Below are 22210 nucleotides of genomic sequence, written 5' to 3' on the forward strand. Positions count from 1 at the left end.
AAGTATGTTGTTAGGGTTTACATATAATTTAAGGGATTTATTAGAGAAAGGTTGTAATTTACACCATGTTTGGTAACCTGCTGTCACGTCTACCCCAACATGGGTGGACAGACACTATAGCTGGCTACTGTGTGCTTCACGTAGAGCAGCCCCCTTTCCCTTAAGGCAAGCAGGCCTACTGGTACTTGGTTGCCCCCAGGATGTATACATAATGCTATAGTGCCTGGTTACCACATCAGGGCAGAAACTGAGCAAAGCTAGGAAAAACTTGCAGTTAGCAGACAAGTAGCATGGTTCTATGACAGTCCAGGCAAAAGGCGGGCTGAGTTCAAGGAACAGTCCAATAATCCGGTCCGAAGTCATACACAGGGAAATCCAAACTAGCAAAGCAGGGCAGACAGGGAGCTTGATCAGGAACAAAACAGGTATCATTCACTATCACAAGCAAGGTACTGAATGTTTGGCTTGCTTATAACAGGTGACTGATCACATCAATCATCTTGTAGGTGGACACAGACAGGGAGAATGCAATAGCCACAACCCAGATGCTGGAATGAAGACTTAAGTGATCGTGACACCTACAGTGATTCTTATTTTAATATTGTGTGCCTACGGATCATGTATATATAAACATACATAAATATCAAAAGCATATGTAGCACCCCCCCGGGTCTACTGAAGGCAGGGTGTAACCTCCAGAGGCCGGGGATGAGCTAGCATTTACCCCAGGGCTGAGTCCATGGCTATAATGGGGAGTTTTGAACAGAAATTTCGTGCCAGTCACTTTTGATCTTTTCAAAGTTTTAATGTGGAACTTGAAAGAAGGTAGTAGGAAAGAGAGTAAGGGGTCTGAAATACCAGTAGCAGATCACTTACAGACTCCTTGAATCCAGCAAAAATACAGCTTCACAGTACCAGAACCTTTAAGCCGACCCGGTAATACTGCAAACACATTTTTGGATGTAGAACAAGATTGGACTTTACAGTGTCAGAACCTTTAAGCCGGCGACACTGTGTAAGCACATTTTAGATGTAAAGAAAACAAAAGTTTGGGACTTTATATGAAATCATGACCAATAGACGTTTTAGATGTAGGTGTGTCCTCCTGAGAGACCAGCCTTGATCCTGGCTCTCTCCAGCAAGGGCCCTCCCCTGGGTCTTCCCAATTTGGTTTGGCTACTTCTACGCTGGGTAAGACAGCCTAAGGACCATCTCAGGATTAGTAGGCCCCAGACAGGCAATCTGGGCCTACACGCAGAAATCACTTCAACAGCACTTCCTCAGGCCAGAGGGGCCGAGGGAAGAGAGGGAGCACATGGCCCCATCCAAATATAAATCCTCTACCAGAATGCACCAGTGGTCAAGAACCTCCTACTGGGCTGACTGGAAGAAGAATAAATGATTAGAGATGGCCTTGCAGTTCGCCCGGCGGTCGGTTTGTGGCAAATTTTGGTCATTCGCGATTCGCCAAACCGGCGGACTTCTGGCGCTGTTCGCGCGGCGGACATATGCGTTTACATTGTGAAAGAACCTTGACCCATGATAACACATCCATCATGGGGTACAGGACAGCCAATTGAGACATTTCAACACATGGACAATTGGACATACCCCTACCTTAAAAATAGACCTGATCTGGCGGCCATTTTACATTCTGTCTTTTGTCAGTGTAGGGACAGGACGCTGTGTGGAACAGGGACAGTCAGTTTAATCACTAGCTATTACTATTAGGTCCACAAAAGTCCTTTTAAGGACTGGTATAGGTGTACAGTATATAGGGTTGTAATACCCTTAGAATATACTTTCTTTCAAATATACAAATTATATTATTGTGCACTGATGACTGCTGTGCTGCCCGATTCTGCAGCTGTCTTTTATCAGTGTAGGGAAAGGACGCTGTGTGGAGCAGGGACAGTCAGTTTAATCACTAGCTATTACTATTAGGTCCACAAAGGTCCTTTTTAAGGACTGGTATAAGTGTACAGTATATAGGGTTGTACACGTATAATATACTTTCTTTCAAATATACAAAGTATATTATGTTGCACTGCTGACTGCTGTGCTGCTGAGTGCTGACCGATTCTGCAGCTGTCTTTTATCAGTGTAGGGACTGAGGGACAGTTTGGTGTTTGGAGCAGGGACAGTCTGCAAATCACTAGCTACTAGGTCCACAAAGGTCCTTTTAAGGACTGGTATAAGTGTACATTATACAGGGTTGTACACATATAATATACTTTCTTTCAAATATAGAATGCATATTATAGTGCACTGCACTGCTGTGCTGCTGACCGATTCTGCAGCTGTCATTTCTCAGTGTAGGGAGGGACATTTTGGTGTTTGGAGCAGGCACAGTCTGCAATTCACTAGCTACTAGCTAGCTACTATCAGGTCCACAAAGGTCCTTTTAAGGACTGGCATAGGTGTACTATTTGGTGTGCAGTATATAGGGGTGTAAAACACATATAAAATACTTGCAAATATAGAAAGCATAGTATAGTGCATTTCCACTGTGCAGCATTGTGACTGCTGAGCGGTTATGCAGTGATAGTACAAAGAGTGACAAACGCAATTTAAAAAAAAGTATTATAACTGGTGTGATAGACCAGTGCCCCCCAAAACGACCGATTGAAGCGGGGTGTTATATACCTTCTTCGACATACATACTGCACTTCTCTAGAGACTTTTTTCACAGGGTCATTTAAAAAATGACAGGCAGAGGAAGAGGCAGGCCCTTCCACAGGGGTCATAGGGGTAGGGCAGGAGCAACAGGCTTTAGCCAAAGTGGGAAATTGCAGAAGGTGCATTTTATTACGTCAAAGGATGCACCAGACTTGGTTGAGTGGCTCACTCAGCCTTACTCTTCTGCACCCTCCTCATCCTCTCGATCTGCACCCTCTTCTTCACTCTCTACTGTGTGCACCCCAAAAGACACTACCACCAACACCACCACCACCATATACCCTCCTCTTGAGTCATAGGAATTATTTTCCGATCCATCACAAGACATTGCCGATGCGCAGCTACTCTTGGCATTGGATCAGGAAGAGGAGGTAGCAACAACCACCACTCAACAGTCTGACGACAGTACCCAGATCAGCCCAAGGAGGAGGTTGGTCCATGGTGTTGCTGCCTACTCCGAGATCTCTAATTATAGCGGCGGGGAAGGTGACGTTGATGATGACATGTCTAGTGATGTCACGTGGGTGCCCACAAGAGAGGAAGAGGAGGGGAGTTCAGAGGGAGATATGGACCAGCAGATAGGGAGGAGAAGCAGGCAGAACTTAGATTGCACAGGAGGGACAAAGCAGACTACTAATGTATCAGGAGCGAGGCATCAACCATGTACGGTCACATCTGGCACTCCCAGGACGCCGGCACATGGCTCCGCAGTGTGGGCTTTTTTTAACATGTCCGCTGCTGACAATAGTGTTGCCATCTGCAATCTTTGCAGTCAATGCATAAGTCACGGTAAGCCCAACACTCACCTAGGGACGACCGCCTTAAGAAGGCACATGAGATGCCATCACCGAGCCCAGTGGGAGCAATGAAACCCACAAAGTCTCACTCCAGGATCTCACCATCCAGCCTCATCTACTTCTCCTCTCTCCTCACAATTGTCCTCCACTCCACCTTCCATCATGCCATCCTCACGTTTTTCTGGAAAAAGGCAGGCTTCCGTGGGCCAAATGTTCGAGCGTAAAAAAATGATGATGCCGGATAACCCTTTTGCCTAACGGTTGACCACTGGCTTGTCAGAACTGATAGCCCGCCAACTACTGCCATATAAACTGGTGGACTCGGAGGCCTTTCAAAAATGTATGGCTATTGGAATACCACAATGGAAGGTCCCAGGAAGGAAGTATTTCTCACAGAAGGGCATCCCAGAGCTATATGGCCATGTTCAGCGGCAAGTGAATGTATCTCTGGCACACAGTGTCGGTGCCAAGATACATCTGACCACAGACACGTGGTCTGGCAAACAGGGCAGGGAAGGTATATAACTTTTACTGCCCACTGGGTGAACCTTCTGACGGCCATCAAGTATGTAACACGTGGCACCCGTAGAGATTTGGTTTTACCGCCATGGATTGCATGCAGGCCTGGCTCTTCTTCTCCTCCTCCTACTCCATCCTTCTCCCTCTCCTCCTCGACTGACTCCTCCTTTTCCGCTGCTAGCATCTCTTCTGCTGCGCTGCCCAAGATCCCCATAACCTATTCGACATGCCAGGTGAGACGTTGCCATGCTGTGCTGCATCTGTTATGCCTGGAAGCCAAGAGCCCACACTGGCCCTGCACTCCATTCAGCTTTGCGTTCAGAGGCAGATCAGTGGCTAAAACCGCTCAATTTGACAGTTGGTAAAGTGGTGTGTGACAACAGTGCCAATCTGCTTAGCGCATTGAAACAGGGCAAAATTACACACTTTCATTGTCAAATACCCTGGGGTCCAGGACATCTTGCGGCAGGCAAGGAAAATCTTGGCCCATTTCCGAAGATCTTACATGGCCATGGCTCGCCTTGCTGACATTCAGCGGTGACACAATCTGCCGGTTAGATGTCTTATTTGCGATTGCCCGACGCGATGGAACTCAACCTTCTATATGCTTGATAGGCTGCTCCAGCAGAAACGTGCAGTTAACGACTACCTGTACGAACTCTGCGGCAGAACAGGTTCTGGGAGCTTGTTTTTTTTCAACACGCCAGTGGCTGCTCATGCGCGATGCATGCAGACTTCTGCGGCCATTTGATGAGATCACCAAACTGGTCAGTCGCAGCCATGGCGCCATCAGTGACATCGTACCTTATGACTTCTTTATGGAGCGTGCAGGAAGCACTGATGCAAGCAGGAATTCATGGTGCTTGTGTCAGTGCTCTCTATCACGGTGCTGGTGTGGTGTCAGTGCTCTCTATCTCGGTGCTGGTGTGGTCTCAGTGCTCTCTATCACGATGCTGGTGTCAGTGCTCTCTCTCTCTATTGTGGTGCTGGTGTCAGTGCTCTCTATCATGGTGCTGGTGTCAGTGCTGTTCTCTATCACGGTGCTTGTGTCAGTGCTGCTCTCTATCAAGGTGCTGGTGTCAGTGCTCTCTATCACGGTGCTGGTGTCAGTGCTCTCTATCACTGTGCTGGTGTCAGTGCTCTATATATCGGTGCTGGTGTGGTTTCAGTGCTCTCTATCACGGTGTTGGTGTGATATCAGTGCTCTCTTTTTCGGTGCTGGTGTCAGTGCTCTCTCTCTATCTTGGTGCTGGTGTCAGTGCTCTCTATATCGGTGCTGGTGTCAGTGTTCTCTATCACGGTGCTGGTGTCAGTGCTCTCTATCACGGTGCTGGTGTGGTGTCAGTGCTCTCTATCTCGGTGCTGGTGTCAGTGAGGGAGATAGCAGCGGAGAAGCCAATCAGCAGGCAGTGCCAACACCATGGCTGAGGATCAGCACTGGACTGGCACCTCCGAACCACCGCAGTGGAGCCCTGCATAGGTGGGGGTAAGGGCCGGGCAGAGGGAGGGGCTCAAGCACAGGTCGGCACACTGGGACACTGGCAGAGGACTGTGCTGCCCTGACTGTGGCACTGATCATCTACTGCACCCCCTTCATAGTCTGCCCTGACCTTGCCTCTCCTCCATGGCCTTCATGCGCTCCTGAATTGTCAAAATTTCATAGATAAAAAAAGAATACTTGTCGTTGTCGATCCCAGATTCACTTAATACTTTTGTTATGTCAGTGTCCATGTTGTGGGACTATGTGTGCACAGCTAGTAAGTATTTTGTGGCTGAAAATATGACCTGGAGGTTTTTAAGGTTCGCCTGCCATTAAAGTCAATGGGGTCTGCCGCAAACTTTGCAGTTCGTGAACTTTTGGCTGCTTTTGCGAAACGTCCCGTTGGAAGTTCGTCCATCACTATAAATGATCATAACTCAACCTAGTTGTACTACCTCATACTGGCCTGTGATACCTGTAACACCTACTAGCGACAGTGAGAATTGCACAACCTAATTGAGATTAGGGAAAGACCAGAAAAAAAACGTACAACCAATCTGAGCTATTACAAAGAAAGGAGGAGCAACGCAATCTTATACTGTCTCAACCAAATGTATTACACCCACTAATAAACCTAATAATAAAAAGTGGTATATAAATTGTTCAGTGCAAAACCAATATTATATAGACATAATAAATATGTCTAAAAATGAAACGCATACATGCAAAAAATTATTGGTAAACAATGGAACACAGTGTATATACCAGTTTTTATTATTAGGCTTATTAGTGGGTATAATAGGTTTGGTTGAGACAGTAAAAGATTGCGCTAGACATGTGCGAAAGGAAAAAATTTGTTTAGTTTTGTTTCGTTTTAATTAGTTAATTAATTAACTTTGTTTAGTTATATTCGTTAAATTTGTTAAATTCGTTTTTGGATTTTGTTTAGTTTTCTACCGAATTCGAAAAATCAGTCGCATTCAAAAATATTTCAACCAAATTCGAAAATATTTCTACCGAATTCAAAATGATTTCAACATGATTCGAAATTATTTCAACCCCATTCAAAACTATTTCAACCAGATTCGAAAATATTTTGTGACCCGACTTTAGGGCCATGTATCTCGGGGTCATTTGGTGCTAAGTTACAGGGCCCCAAAGTCGGGTCACAAATGTCAAGCACTTTTCTGCAGCAGAGAATTACATTTTGTGACCCGATTTTGGGGCCACATATCCCGGGGTCACTTATAGCTAGAAACACCAAATTTGGTATGCAAACACAATAGAACTAGCACTACAACATCTCTGGGGTTTCTCTGGGGTTTCTAGCTCCAAGTGACCCCGAGTTACGGGGCCCCAAATTTGGGTCGCAAAATGTCAAGCACTTTTCTGTAGCAGAGAATGACATTTTGCGACCCAACAATTGGAGATGTTGTAGTGCTAGTTCTACTGTGTTTGCATACCAAATTTGGGGTTCCTAGCTAGAAGTGGCCCCGAGATACGTGATCCCAAAGTCGGGTCGCAAAATGTAATTTTTCAAATTTGATTCGAATTTCGTTTGAATTCGTTAGCATTGTAATTCGGGTATTCGGATGCATCCGAATGTCCAAATAATGAAAATTCGTCCGAATTTCGATTCGGAACGAAATGAAATGCACATGTCTAGATTGCACTGCTCCTCTGTTTGTAATAACATTATCAGTGTATCACTGACAAGTTAACAGCAGCATTCTTATCCAAAACTCCTCAATTCATTTTACTTCTTTCCATAATAGCCCCAGTTTAGGACCAGGGGGGTACACAAATTTTGAGGCAAACAAACAAATATAATTTGTCTTTTTTTTTCCATAGGTGTTACTGAAGAAAAAGAAAAATGCACATTTGGAATGAAGTTAGAATATCCTAGTGGATATGTCCTGAAGGATGTATGGTATCCAAAGACATGCAGTATGCTGAAATATGACAATCTGGAAGAACTGGACACATGCTTGAAATGGAAGTTCATCTATCTGTTTGGTGATTCGACTCTAAGACAGTGGATAGCATATTTGAAGAATCAAATCAAAAGTAAGTTTGAAACAATATAAGAGTGTGATATTTCCTTGGTGAAACTGTAAATCCAGGATGGGTTGTCAGGACAGCCAGGTCCCAGTTTCTACTGACAACTTCATTGATAAAAAAAATATGTAACATAACTTTTGTTACACTGTATTTAAATTTTGCATAGAGTGGAGAGGGATGTCAGGTTTTTATTGCTCTCTGTGACCTCTTTCCCCATTGATAAATTTTGACAGGTTAACATTGAATATACGTCATCTTGTATGTGGATGGTCATTTCTATTATAGTTCTGTGTTTTGCATATGCTGGACACTTCACATTTGCTCCATGAGGTTTATTCCCACATGGTAGAGAGAGACCAACCATATGCAACTTTTATGCCCTGTACACACGGTCGGACATTCCGACAACAAAATCCATCAGATTTTTCCTGACAGATTTTGTGCCAAACTTGTCTTGTATACACACGGTCGGACAAAGTTGTCGGAAAATCCGATTGTTCGGAACGAGGTGACGTTCGTTGCGTACAACGGGATTACATAGAGGCTAGTAGCCAGTAGCTTTGGTCTTTTGTCTTTCCGTCGGAATTCTCTACAAACGATTGAAAATAGTTCGGATTTTGTTGTCAGAAAATTTTAGATCCAGCTCTCAAACTTTTTCCGTCTGGATATCAGACGGAAAAAGTCAGATAGAGCCCACACACTATTTTCCGACAACATAATCAGATCGGACCTTTTCCATCTGAAAATCCGACCGTGTGTACAGGGCATTACACTCAAACTACACTGATGGTATTTTTGACTTCTGCTTCAATTTGCAAACACTTGTCATCAAAGTCTCTTATATATACTACTCGTTCTTCACACCTGTACTGTGGGTACTCACTTGATTTTGCACTTGAATAATATCCACAGATTTGTTCTAATGACTTGCAAGTTTGGGGCGGCATTTCTGCAAATTAAGTTGGAAATTTAGTCAGGATCAATGGCGTCCTCAATGATGAGAAATACAGGCAGATATTATCCATCATTCCATACCATCAGGGAGGCATGTGATTGACCCCAAATGTATTCTGCAGTAGGACAAGGACCCCAAACATACAGCCAATGTCATTAAGAACTATCTTCAGCATAAAGAACAAGGAATCCAGAAAATAATGGTTCCCCCCACATCGTCCTGATCTCAAAATCATCAAGTCTATCTGAATTTGAGGCAACCTATATCCAGAGAAAATCTGTGGTTTGTTCTCCAAGATATGCAGGGTGGCACAGTGGTGTAGTGGGTAGCACTCTCACCTAGCAGTAAGAAGGGTTGCTGGTTCAAATCCCAACCATGACACTACCTGCCTGGAGTTTGCATGTTCTCCCTGTGCCTGCGTGGGCTTCCTCTGGGTACTCCGGTTTCCTCCCACGATCTAAAGACATGCAGGTAGGTAAATTGGCTTCTGTTCAAAATTGGCCCTAGGATATGAATGGGGACCTTGGATTGTGGGCTCCTTGAGGGTAGGAACCAACATGAGTGTGCAATGTACAGGGATGGGGACAATTGTAGACACTCACTCAGGTTGAACTGGATGGACTGGTGTCTTTATTCAACCTAACTATGAAACTATGATATTTGGAACATCCTACCTGCTGACTTCCTTCAAAAACTGCTTGCAAGTGTATTTAGAAAAATGTATGTTTTGAAGGCAAAGGATTCTCACATCGTATTAGTGGCGGTGCGTCCATTAGGGGCGCTTCTCTCCAGCCACCCCTCTGTGTACTATGGATAGATTCTAGCATTTTATGAATCTATCCACGGCTGCTGTAGCTGGCCCCTTTTCCGTCACCTGACGCCTAAATTAGATTACAGCCATAGGCTCTAATAGGCTTCAAAAAAGGTGCACTGTGAGCACAAACCATTATGCTCGAAGTGCACCCAGGTGTGTTAGTAAAGCAAATGAATATTTGCTTTGCTAACACAGAACTGCCTCTCAGCCAATAAGGAGACACCTGTTTGGCTGAAGGCAGAGCTCATCTCATTGGTCCCAAGGAATACAGGAAGAAGACACACACGGTGGAGTCGGATGACACAGCATCCATCGCAGAGCTACCATCCCACAGCTCGCCACCTGACCAGCGGCCTGACACACCATCACGATAGGGTAAGTGTCGGGCAGACAGCGGGTTGGTGGGCAGGCACAGTGGCTGCATATTATGGGCAAAAAGGCTGCAATTGCGGGGGCACAGTGGCTACATATTATGGGCACAGAGGCTACATTTGATGGGGCACAGTTTCATAGTATACTAGCATATTATGCTATAATTTTGCAGGGGAGAGGATTATTTTAATTTTATTTTTTATTGCAGTGGTTTACTACTGCTTTAATTGATAACAAGTAAACTATTAACACTTCTATTTATGAAAGCGCTCTTAATTTACAGTATTTTTTTTTTTTACACCTGACTAAAACTTTTGCACAGTAGAGTGTGTGTGTGTGTGTGTGTTAGGCCAACACAAAGTGGCACATAATTGTGAAGTGGAAGCAAAATTATAAATGGTTTTCAACATTTTTCACAAATAAATATCTGAAAAGTGTGGCACGCATTTGTATTCAGCCCCCTTTACTCTAATACCCCTAACTAAAATCTAGTGGAACCAATTGCCTTCAGAAGTCACCTAATTAGTAACTAGAGTCCCACTGTGTGTAATTTAATTTCAGCATAAATACAGCTGTTCTGTGAAGCCCTCAGAAATTTGTTAGAGAACCTTAGTAAACAAACAGCATCATGAAGGCCAAGGAACACACCAGACAGGTCAGGGATAAAGTTGTGAAGAAGTTTAAAACAGGGTTAGGTTATAAAAATATATACCAAGTTTCTCATGGAGCATTGTTCAATGCATCATCGGAAAATGGAAAGAATATGGCACAGCTGCAAACCTACCAAGACATGGCCATCCACATAAACAGATAGACCAGGTGAGGAAAGCATTAATCAGAGAAGCAGCCAAGATGCCCATGGTAAGGCTGGGTTCACACTGCTGCGGGGGGGAGATCCGGATGTGATTCGCACCGCAAATCACATCCGATCTCCGTAGCGATGCGAGTTCAGCCATACAGATAGTATGGCTGAATTCGCAGCACTCCCGCAGCAAACTCGCACGGGACCCTTTTTTTGGTCCGCATCAGAATCGGATCGCATGGGGGTTCACACCATGCGATCCGATTCCTGTGCGAGTCGGCAGATCGCACTGCGATATGCGGACGGATCTGGGGGTGTCATTAACATAACATTGACACTTCCAGCCGTCCGCATAGGGCAGTGTGAACTGCCGGCGGGAGGTGTGCGATGCGGGAAAACGCCGCGGATTCGCGGCGTTCCCGCATCGCAGCGGTGTGAACCCGGCCTAACTCTGAAAGAGCTGCAGAGATCCACAGCTCAGGTGGGAGAATCTGTCCACAAATCTGGCCTTTATGTAAGAGTGGCAAGAAGAAAGCCATTGTTGAAGAAAATCATAAGAAGTCCTGTTTGCAGTTTGCAAGAAGCCACGTGGAGGACACAGCAAACATGTGGAAGAAGGTGCCCTTTTTGGCCTAAGAGCAAAACGCTATGTGTGGCAGAAAAGGAATGCTGCAAATCACCCTGAACACACCATCCCCACCATGAAACATGGTGGTGGCAGCATCATGTTGTGGGGATGCTTTTCTTCAGCAGGGACAGGGAAATTGGTCAGAGTTGATGGGAAGATGGATGGAGACAAGTACAGGGCAATCTTAGAGGAAAGCCCGTTAGAGTCTGCAAAAAACTTGAGACTGGGGCAGAAGTTCACCTTATAGCAGGACAACGACCCTAAACATGCAGCCAGAGCTACAATGGAATGGTTTAGATCAGGGCTGTCTTTAATATTGATTGAACCCTGGGCAAAATTTTTCTTGCCCCCCCCCCCCCATGCAATTTCACTCTCTAACTGCTCCGAGACATACAATAGCAGCTAGACTTAAAATCAGTTTACTGTATCAGATCAGGCAGCAATTGCGATTAGTTGCCAGGGGTTACAGCATATCATTACTTTTTAATGACTGGTTGCTAGAGGTTACAGCACACATTACGGCTCACTGATTAGTTGCTAGAGGTTACACAAATGATTTCTGCTTGTTAATTGGTTGCTAGAAATTCCTGTATAGTAATACTGCTCACAGATTGGTTGGTAGAGGTTACAGCACATCATCTCCTCACTGCAGGGGAGCATGATACACATATGAATGACACCTTTATTTACATATCAAAGCCGCCGGCCGCAGCTATTTACTTAGTAAAGCTTCCGCTATTTACATATGAATGCTGGTTATTTACATGTAAACACAGGGCCTGCAGGTGGGTCATCTGTACACAACAATAGGGCATAGCTGGGCAGCATTAGTACCAGCACTTCACACTGAGATATCGGGACACAGCCCAGGACTAAAACTTCAAGGGACAAGGGAATTTAAACTGGGATAGTTGGCAAGTATGAGGCAGCTCCCCACAACAATGACAGGGCCCAGGGCAGCTGCCCCTTTTGCCCTGCCTTAAAGATGGCCCTACTCGGGAGGCCTGGCTAGCCTGTAATGCACAGTGCTGCTCTCTCTGGTCTCTGGCAGTCGTCATGGTGCAGTTGAATGCACTTGCTTCCTGGGAGCAGATTGTGGAAGCAGGCGGAGCTCTGTGAAAAAACAGAAGTTAGTTCATGAGGGTAAATGTTCCTGTCCCACATTTTCGTCCCGTTTTCAAGATGAAACGGATTTGATTTTCGTCATAGTTTTTGTCAGCGGACGAAAATGTAGTATACTTTTAAATGGAAGTAAACCCTTCCAAACAACTTTGACCTACAGGTAAGCCTAGATTAAGGCTTACCTGTAGGTCCAAGTAATATCTCCTAAACCTATATGGTTTAGGAGATATTTGCCCGAAAACGGGCACCGCTGTCTACGGCGCATGCGCCGTAGACAGCGGCGCGCAGGCGCACTAAATGCGGCAAGTCCAAGAATGGATTTGCCTAATTTGTCGACTCCCGTGCGCATGCGCGGGAGTGACGTCATCGCGGCTCCGCCGAATGGCAGCGTCGGAGCTCTGAGACGCGACTCCCGTGCGCATGCGCGGGAGTGACGTCATCGCGGCTTCTCCGCTGTCATTCGTCGGAGCTGCGAGAGACGCCACAACCAAGATGGATGCGGCGGACTACAGGTGACAGCGGCGACTTCGCTGGCTCCTGTGTCAGGTAAGTGACACATAATGAGCTACTATGCGATGCATAGTAGTCCATTATGCTTTACCTTTGCAGGGAAAAAAAGAGGAAGTAAACCCATCAGGGTTTACTTCCTCTTTTAGTTTCGTTTTCCTCATCACTGTAAAAATGCTGCTGATTAAAAACTTTGACGGCTTTGTTAACATTGTTTTACACATCCAAACAGTTGTTGCAAAGAGATTCATAGAGAAATAAAAAAAGAGAATCCCACAAATCCATGTGCAAAACTTGAACAACTGTACACAGTGAAAATGTGAAATGTAACAATAAGTAAAACAGTCCAAAGTGTAATACTTTAAGTGCAGGAATCTATGTAGCCAGTGTATAAAAAAGGGCATCCAGGCTTGATAAAATCCCATTCCATACAATCAACAAACCTGCTTACCAGATAGAAATGGCCCCCAATGCATAGGCGGTCAAAAAAAGCTGAGAATGGTGGGTTTGATTTACCAAAACTGGAGAGTGCAGCTCTGCGTGGTAGCCAATCCACTTCTAACTTCAGCTTGTAAATTTTAAGCTTTGACTAAAAAACCTGGAAGCTGATTGGTTTCTATACAGAGTTGTTTTAGATTTTTCACCCTCCAGTTTTAGTAAATCAACCATATCTTGTGTAGCACCCTCCTAGGTAGCTGCTAGGATACATTTCAAAGAGTGTTAAAGGCTTCATGCACAGAGACGCAGATGCAAACTCTGCTGGACACATGTTTTTAAAAGCTGAAATCGGCGTTTAAAAACGCGCGTTTTGCCGCAATTTTTACCACGATTTAGCGGCGTTTTACCGCGTTTTACCACGTTTGCGTCTAGAAGCGTTTAGTTAAGCTAACATCATAGACCCTCCCCAGCTCAAAAAACAGTATTATTAACTGTAACATGATGGGAAAAGGGGAGGGGGAAATTTTGGGACTTTAAATGAGGTCATAGCCTCCATCCCTATCAGATATAAGATATAAAATTAAAAACAAGAGCTAAGCGGGACTTTAAATGAAGTACGGGGTCTTTTATTGAAAAAAAAAGGGGAAATATTGTTATGCGATTATATGATGCGACAAAATTACATGTATATTAAAGAGGTGCACAGACAGACACATTATTAACATTGACATTTTGTTTTATATAATCTTACTGACCAATACAGAGTAGGTTATAAAAGCGCACCTCCATTATATACATAAGACAACCAAATATGGAAATAAATTAAACAAATAATACAATGTAGGCAACAACTTTGAATCTATGACTTCTTGGTTGTTGCAGTGGATTAGTAAAGAAAAAAACAACATAGTTGATGCAATTTTTCAAGAATTGATGCTAGTTGAAATTGGGGTACCAAAATACACGGCGATTATTGGCTCTACGCGTTTCGCGGCTTACTACCGCTCGTCAGGAGCAAGCTCGTGACTGGTCTGAAAATACAGAGTAGTGGTAAATTAATGTTTGCAATGATGGAACATGGGGAGATTGAAATACCCCTACCTAGTGGTCACTTACACATAGCCATGCAGTCAAAAGTGCAGCGCCGAAAGCCTAGGCACCCAAAGCGATGATACGGGAGTTGAGGAGGCCCATCCAAGGGCGAGGAGGCCCACAGAATGCACACACAGGCAACCACCGGGACAACAAGGGCGTTTAGTAAGTGAAAACGAATATGGAAATATAAAACTGAGCCTAATGGGTGAAAAAATGCATGGTAAGAACTACAGATAATCTGAGAATTGTGAAAGAAAAATGCGTTGAAAAAAGAAAATGTTGGGGTGGATGTGTGATGAGTGTAGGAGAGGGTTAGCATGGGAAAGGGGGGGAGGGGGAAGAGGGCGGAAGAAAAAGGGGAAGGAGGGGGAAAGTGGCTGTGTATGACATGACCCAGTCTGAATGCCAGGTGACAGAGTGAGTAGTGACAGAAAAAAGTAAAGAAAGAGGGACATATGGATTGATTGTGCAAAAATACCTTGTGTGTGGAAAAAACGCGAAAACAAGGGGTGACAGTGTATGGTAGGTGAATAGCCCCAGTTGTTCCGGTCCCGCCTGCCGCCGCCAACCATGGATACAGCCAAACCGCCGTCTGGGGGCCCCCAGCGTCACACACTCAAGGACACCAAATGGAAGAGTGAGCAATGCCAGACCCGGGATATATACACACTCCGAGTCAGCGTCCACACCCACACTCCAGGTGAAATGAGGATGTAAATCAACCTAGCCTGAAAGGCGGCACCCATAACAGTGATGCCGTACAAACGGTGGTGAAAGTGTGACGCCGATACGCAGTGGGTGAACGCGCCCCGCCTCCCAGCCAAGAGAAAAAAATAAAAAATAAAAAAATCTTGGATGAGGAGGGCGGAGGGCGTCCCCCAGTGCGCATCGCAACTCCCGATCATGACAAAAAGGAATGCAGCGATGCAGACGACACCAACACCACCCGACTGCATAGGTGCGTCAAGGACCGAATAGTGCAAAAAAAAAAAAATTTTTTTTTTTTTTTTTTTTTTTTTTTTTTAATTTTTTGGAAAAAACAATAGAAGCTGCTAAATCTAAAACAATGATGAATAATAAGATACTTTAAACAATATGGTCCAAAAAAACAAAAAAACAAAAACAAAAAAAAAACAAAAAAAACAAATAAACATTGGCTTAAGTATACAAACTTTTTTTCAATAAAAGACCCCGTACTTCATTTAAAGTCCCGCTTAGCTCTTGTTTTTAATTTTATATAGTATTATTAACTATTTCAGCAATTTTGTGAGACCAGAGTGAGTAGCAGCAGCTGTGAGAGCTGCAGTGTACTTGTATTTAGCGTGTCACTTCCCACGGCACCTGCCACAAGTTGGGGATTGTCCACTTGCCACGTGACTTGCCACATCCCCTGCCACAAGTTGTGGATTGTCCAACTGCCACGTCACCTGCCACAAGTTGTGGATTGTCCATTTGCCACGTGACTTGCCACATCACCTGCCACGTCACTTGCCACGTCACCTGCCACAAGTTTCGGATTGTCCACTTGCCACGTCACTTGCCATGTCACTTGCCACAAGTTGGGGATTGTCCACTTGCCACATCACCTGCCACAAGTTGTGGATTGTCCACTTGCCACGTCACTTGCCACATCACCTGCCACATCACTTGTCACAAGATGTGGATTGTCAACTTTCCACGTCACCTGCCATGCCACCTGCCACAAGTTGTGGATTGTCCACTTTTCACGTCACCAGCCACATCACCTGCCACAAGTTGTGGATTGTCCACTTGCCACGTGACTTGCCACATCACCTGCCACGTCACTTGCCACATCACCTGCCACAAGTTGTGGATTGTCTACTTGCCACGTCACTTCCCACGTCACCTGCCACAAGTTGTGGATTGACCACTTGCCACGTCACCTGCCACAAGTTGTGGATTGTCCACTTGCCACATCACCTGCCACGTCACTTGCCACGTCACCTGCCACAAGTTTTGGATTGTCCACTTGCCACGTCACCTGCCACAAGTTGGGGATTGTCCACTTGCCACATCACCTGCCACGTCACTTGCCACATCACCTGCCACAAGTTGTGGATTGTCCACTTGCCATGTCACTAGCCACAAGATGTGGATTGTCCACTTTCCATGTCACCTGCTATGCCACCTGCCACAAGTTGTGGATTGTCCACTTGCCATGTCACCAGCCACATCCCCTGCCACAAGTTGTGGATTTCCACTTGCCACGTGACTTGCCACGTCACCTGTCACAAGTTGTGGGTTGTCCACTTGCCACGTCACTTGCCACGTCAGCTGCCACGTCACTTGCCACAAGATGTGGATTGTCCACTTGTCACATCACCTGCCACGTCACTTGCCACATCACCTGCTACGTCACCTGCCACAAGTTGTGGATTTTCCACTTGCTACGTCACTTGCCACATCACCTGCCACGTCACTTGCCACAAGATGTGGATTGTCCACTTTCCACGTCACCTGCCATGCTACCTGCCACAAGTTGTGGATTGTCCACTTGCCACGTCACCAGCCACATCACCTGCCACAAGTTGGGGATTGTCCACTTGCCACATCACTTTCCACGTTACCTGCCACAAGTTGTGGATTGTCCACTTGCCACGTCACCAGCCACATCACCTGCCACAAGTTGTGGATTGTCCACTTGCCACATCACTTTCCACGTCACCTGCCACGTCACCTGCCACAAGTTGTGGATTGTCCACTTGCCACGTCACCTGCCACAAGTGGATTGTCCACTTGCCACATCACTTGCCACATCACCTGCCACAAGTTGTGGATTGTCCACTTGCCACATCACTTTCTACGTCCCCTGCCACAAGTTGTGGATTGTCCACTTGCCACGTCACTTGCCACGTCCCCTGCCACGTCACCTGCCACAAGTGGATTGTCCACTTGTCACATCACTTGCCACATCACCTGCCACAAGTTAGGGATTGTCCACTTGCCACGTCACTTGCCACGTCACCTGACACAAGTTGTGGATTGTCCACTTGCCACGTCACTTGCCACGTCCCCTGCCACAAGTGGGTTGTCCACTTGCCACGTCACTTGCCACATCCCCTGCCACAAGTGGATTGTCCACTTGCCACATCACCTGCCACAAGTTATGGATTGTCCACTTGCCACGTCACATGCCAGTCACCTGCCACAAGTTGTGGATTTTTCACTTGCCACGTCACCTGCCAGGTCACTTGCCACGTCACCTGCCAGGTCACTTGCCACGTCACCTGCCAGGTCACTTGCCACGTTACCTGCCACAAGTTGTGGATTGTCCACTTTCCACGTCACTTGCCACTTCACCTGCCACATCACTTGCCACAAGTTGTGGATTGTCCACTTGCCACGTCACTTGCCATGTCACTTGCCACAAGTTGGGGATTGTCCACTTGCCACATCACCTGCCACAAGTTGTGGATTGTCCACTTGCCACGTCACTTGCCACATCACCTGCCACATCACTTGTCACGAGATGTGGATTGTCAACTTTCCACGTCACCAGCCACATCACCTGCCACAAGTTGTGGATTGTCCACTTGCCACGTGACTTGCCACATCACCTGCCACGTCACTTGCCACATCACCTGCCACAAGTTGTGGATTGTCTACTTGCCACGTCACTTCCCACGTCACCTGCCACAAGTTGTGGATTGACCACTTGCCACGTCACCTGCCACAAGTTGTGGATTGTCCACTTGCCACATCACCTGCCACGTCACTTGCCACGTCACCTGCCACAAGTTTTGGATTGTCCACTTGCCACGTCACCTGCCACAAGTTGGGGATTGTCCACTTGCCACATCACCTGCCACGTCACTTGCCACATCACCTGCCACAAGTTGTGGATTGTCCACTTGCCATGTCACTAGCCACAAGATGTGGATTGTCCACTTTCCATGTCACCTGCTATGCCACCTGCCACAAGTTGTGGATTGTCCACTTGCCATGTCACCAGCCACATCCCCTGCCACAAGTTGTGGATTTCCACTTGCCACGTGACTTGCCACATCACCTGCCACGTCACTTGCCACGTCACCTGTCACAAGTTGTGGGTTGTCCACTTGCCACGTCACTTGCCACGTCAGCTGCCACGTCACTTGCCACAAGATGTGGATTGTCCACTTGTCACATCACCTGCCACGTCACTTGCCACATCACCTGCTACGTCACCTGCCACAAGTTGTGGATTTTCCACTTGCTACGTCACTTGCCACATCACCTGCCACGTCACTTGCCACAAGATGTGGATTGTCCACTTTCCACGTCACCTGCCATGCCACCTGCCACAAGTTGTGGATTGTCCACTTGCCACGTCACCAGCCACATCACCTGCCACAAGTTGTGGATTGTCCACTTGCCACATCACTTTCCACGTTACCTGCCACAAGTTGTGGATTGTCCACTTGCCACGTCACCAGCCACATCACCTGCCACAAGTTGTGGATTGTCCACTTGCCACATCACTTTCCACGTCACCTGCCACGTCACCTGCCACAAGTTGTGGATTGTCCACTTGCCACGTCACCTGCCACAAGTGGATTGTCCACTTGCCACATCACTTGCCACATCACCTGCCACAAGTTGTGGATTGTCCACTTGCCACATCACTTTCTACGTCACCTGCCACAAGTTGTGGATTGTCCACTTGCCACGTCACTTGCCACGTCCCCTGCCACGTCACCTGCCACAAGTGGATTGTCCACTTGTCACATCACTTGCCACATCACGTGCCACAAGTTAGGGATTGTCCACTTGCCACGTCACTTGCCACGTCACCTGACACAAGTTGTGGATTGTCCACTTGCCACGTCACTTGCCACGTCCCCGGCCACAAGTGGGTTGTCCACTTGCCACGTCACTTGCCACATCCCCTGCCACAAGTGGATTGTCCACTTGCCACATCACCTGCCACAAGTTATGGATTGTCCACTTGCCACGTCACATGCCAGTCACCTGCCACAAGTTGTGGATTTTTCACTTGCCACGTCACCTGCCAGGTCACTTGCCACGTCACCTGCCAGGTCACTTGCCACGTTACCTGCCACAAGTTGTGGATTGTCCACTTTCCACGTCACTTGCCACTTCACCTGCCACGTCACTTGCCACAAGTTGTGGATTGTCCACTTGCCACATCACTTGCCACCTCACTTGCCACAAGTTGTGGATTGTCCACTTGCCACGTCACTTGCCACCTGCCATGTCACTTGCCACAAGTTGTGGATTGTCCACTTGCAATTGCAATTGTTTAAAATATTTTTCTAAGGCCTCATGCACACGGACGTTTTTACAGCCACTTTTTTGAGCATTTTTTGCAGCTTAAAAACGGCTGTCCATGTTAGTCTATGGCTTCATGCCCACCTAGGCGTTTTTGAGCTGCAAATGGCATAGGCGTTTTTAAGCTGTAAAAAAAACCCAGGACCAGTGCGTTCCGTGGCGTGGAGCTATTGCTGTAAAAACGCGAATCGCGGGAAAACGCGCATAAACGCGCAACATATTTTCTTTGTTTTCTGAGTGCTATAGCCAAGAGATGTGTTTCTTAAAAAACGCTACTTAACGCTAACGCTAAAAAACGCGCAAAAACGCCAATGCAAAACGCGGTAAAAATCACGTTTTTAACAACAATTTTTCCAGGCATCGGAGCTAGCTTTGCAGCCAGTTTTTTAAAACGTCCGTGTGCATGAGCACTAATGGTTTTTCATCATTTGCAATCATTTTTGAGATTTTTAATGTAAAAAAAAAGGTCACCTTTAAAAACGCTTATAAACGAAAACGCGGCAAAACGCGGTAGCGGCGTTTTGCCGCGTTTTGCGTCTGAAACGTGGAAACTTTTGCGTCTGAACCCACTTTTTTGCTTCTGGAAAAAACGAGGTTAAACGCAACTGCATAAAAACTGCAAAAAACGAGACTGTGTGCATGGACACATAGGATAACATTGAATGAGTTCAGGAGCAGTTGAAAAAAGTGTCCAACTGCCTCTGAACACGCGTTTAACTGCGTCTCGTGTGCATGAGGCCTTAGAGTTTGTTTTTAAAAGAATTTAGCTGCCACAGGCGTACACACGGGCGGACTGTCTGCCGAAACTAAGTTTGTCAAACAGTCCGCTCAAACTTTTGAATGAACGAACTTGCCCACACACGGCACTTTTTGAGCGGACAAATACGGCAAACTAAGTTCGTCGTACTAAGTCCGCGCAACTTTTGAAATGAACGGACTCGCCCACACACGAGTGAACAGTCCGCTCACTTCGAGCGCGTCTCCAGGTAGGCGGGGCCCGCGACGGAGACGTCGCGGGCTCCGCCGCCTTCGAATGAACTTAAAGGGGAACCCCAACGCCGAAAAAAATCGGCGTGGGGGTCCCCCCAAAGTCCACAACAGACCCTTGTCCGAGCACGCTACCCGGCCGGCCAGGAAAGGGGAGCGAGCGCGCCCCCCCTCCTGAGCCGTACCAGGCCGCGTGCCCTCAACATGGGGGGTGCCTTGGGGAAGGGGGGGCCGCGCGCCCCCCCCCCACCCCAAAGCACCTTGTCCCCATGTTGATGAGGACAAGGGCCTCTTCCCGACAACCCTGGCCGTTGGTTGTCGGGGTCTGCGGGCGGGGGGCTTATCGGAATCCGGGAGCCCCCTTTAATAAGGGGGCCCCCGGATACCGGCCCCCCACCCTATGTGAATGAGTATGGGGTACAATGTACCCCTACCCATTCACCTGTAAAATAAAAGTACCCAAAAAAAAACACAACACACGAGATAAAATATTTTATTGCACAGCTCCGGGGGTCTTCCGTCTTCGGGGGTCTTCTCGCCGGACTCCTCCGCTATCTTCTTGTAGCTCTTTTGCTAGCGGAGGAGTCCGGCTTTCTTCCTCCCCGCCGCCGGCCTCTTCTCCCGACTTCGGGGGTCTTGTCCGATAAGCCCGATAAGCCCGATAAGTCTTCCGATAAGCCCCCCGCCCGCAGACCCCGACAACCAACGTCCAGGGTTGTCGGGAAGAGGCCCTTGTCCTCATCAACATGGGGACAAGGTGCTTTGGGGTGGGGGGGCCGCGCGGCCCCCCCTTCCCCAAGGCACCCCCCATGTTGAGGGCACGCGGCCTGGTACGGCTCAGGAGGGGGGGCGCGCTCGCTCGCCCCCCTTTCCTGGCCGGCCGGGTAGCGTGCTCGGACAAGGGTCTGTTGTGGACTTTGGGGGACCCCCACGTCGATTTTTTTCGGCGTTGAGGTTCCCCTTTAAGTCCATTCCAGGCGGCGGAGCCCGCGACGTCTCCGTCGCGGGCCCCGCCTACCTGGAGACGCGCTCGAAATGAGCAGACTTTTCTCCGGGCGGGAACAGTCCGCTCATTTCGAAAGTACAGCGGACTGGCCCACACACGGGCGGACTGTCCGCTCAAACCAAGTTTCAGCGGACAGTTTTTCGGAATTTCCGAAAAACTTTGTTCGTCAAACTGTCCGCTGAAACTGTCCGCTGAAAGCCCACACACGAGCGGACTGTCCGCTGAAACACTGTTCAGCGGACAAAGTTGAGCGAACAGTCCCCGCGTGTGTACGCGGCCTCACTGTAGGCAGTGTGGCTATAATTTTGTGTAGGCAAAAGCATAGTTTGGCTTACTTTATCCAGTGAGCTGTGATTGTTCATTTAGGACTGATCTATGTGCTCTGCTGCTGCCAGTCTGCTGGATATCTCCCTCTGTATCCAGGTAACTTGAGAAGTTTCTGCATGATAGGTGGTGAGCTATGCAGATGGCAGCATGAATATTGATACAGCCCCCACCTATTCCAGAAAGACTGGTCATGCTGGCACGTTGGGAGACTGTATTTATTCTGGGAGAACACAGGGATCTGGGTCTTTAACCAGCATAGAGGGGTCCAGCTTGAGGGGAGGACGCTGCCCTCTCAGGCACAAGCTGCCATGAGGAGGCCTCAGATGGGT

The 22210-nt window shown here is 47.2% G+C and overlaps 1 protein-coding gene across 1 annotated transcript in view; it reads left to right on the plus strand.

Moving 5' to 3' along the window:
- The window catches only part of LOC143997260 (NXPE family member 2-like), a 55905-nt gene that overhangs the window by 19506 nt on the left and 14189 nt on the right, over positions 1–22210 (plus strand). Inside the window, exon 5 of the mRNA XM_077492799.1 lies at positions 7327–7542. Within this exon, the coding sequence (XP_077348925.1) occupies positions 7327–7542 (216 nt within the window). The remainder of the gene's footprint in view (positions 1–7326; positions 7543–22210) is intronic.

Source organism: Lithobates pipiens, unplaced genomic scaffold, assembly GCF_037356315.1.
Source record: "Lithobates pipiens isolate NorthernLeopardFrog02 unplaced genomic scaffold, aLitPip1_a1.2 Scaffold_19, whole genome shotgun sequence".
NCBI classification, from domain to species: Eukaryota; Metazoa; Chordata; class Amphibia; order Anura; family Ranidae; genus Lithobates; species Lithobates pipiens.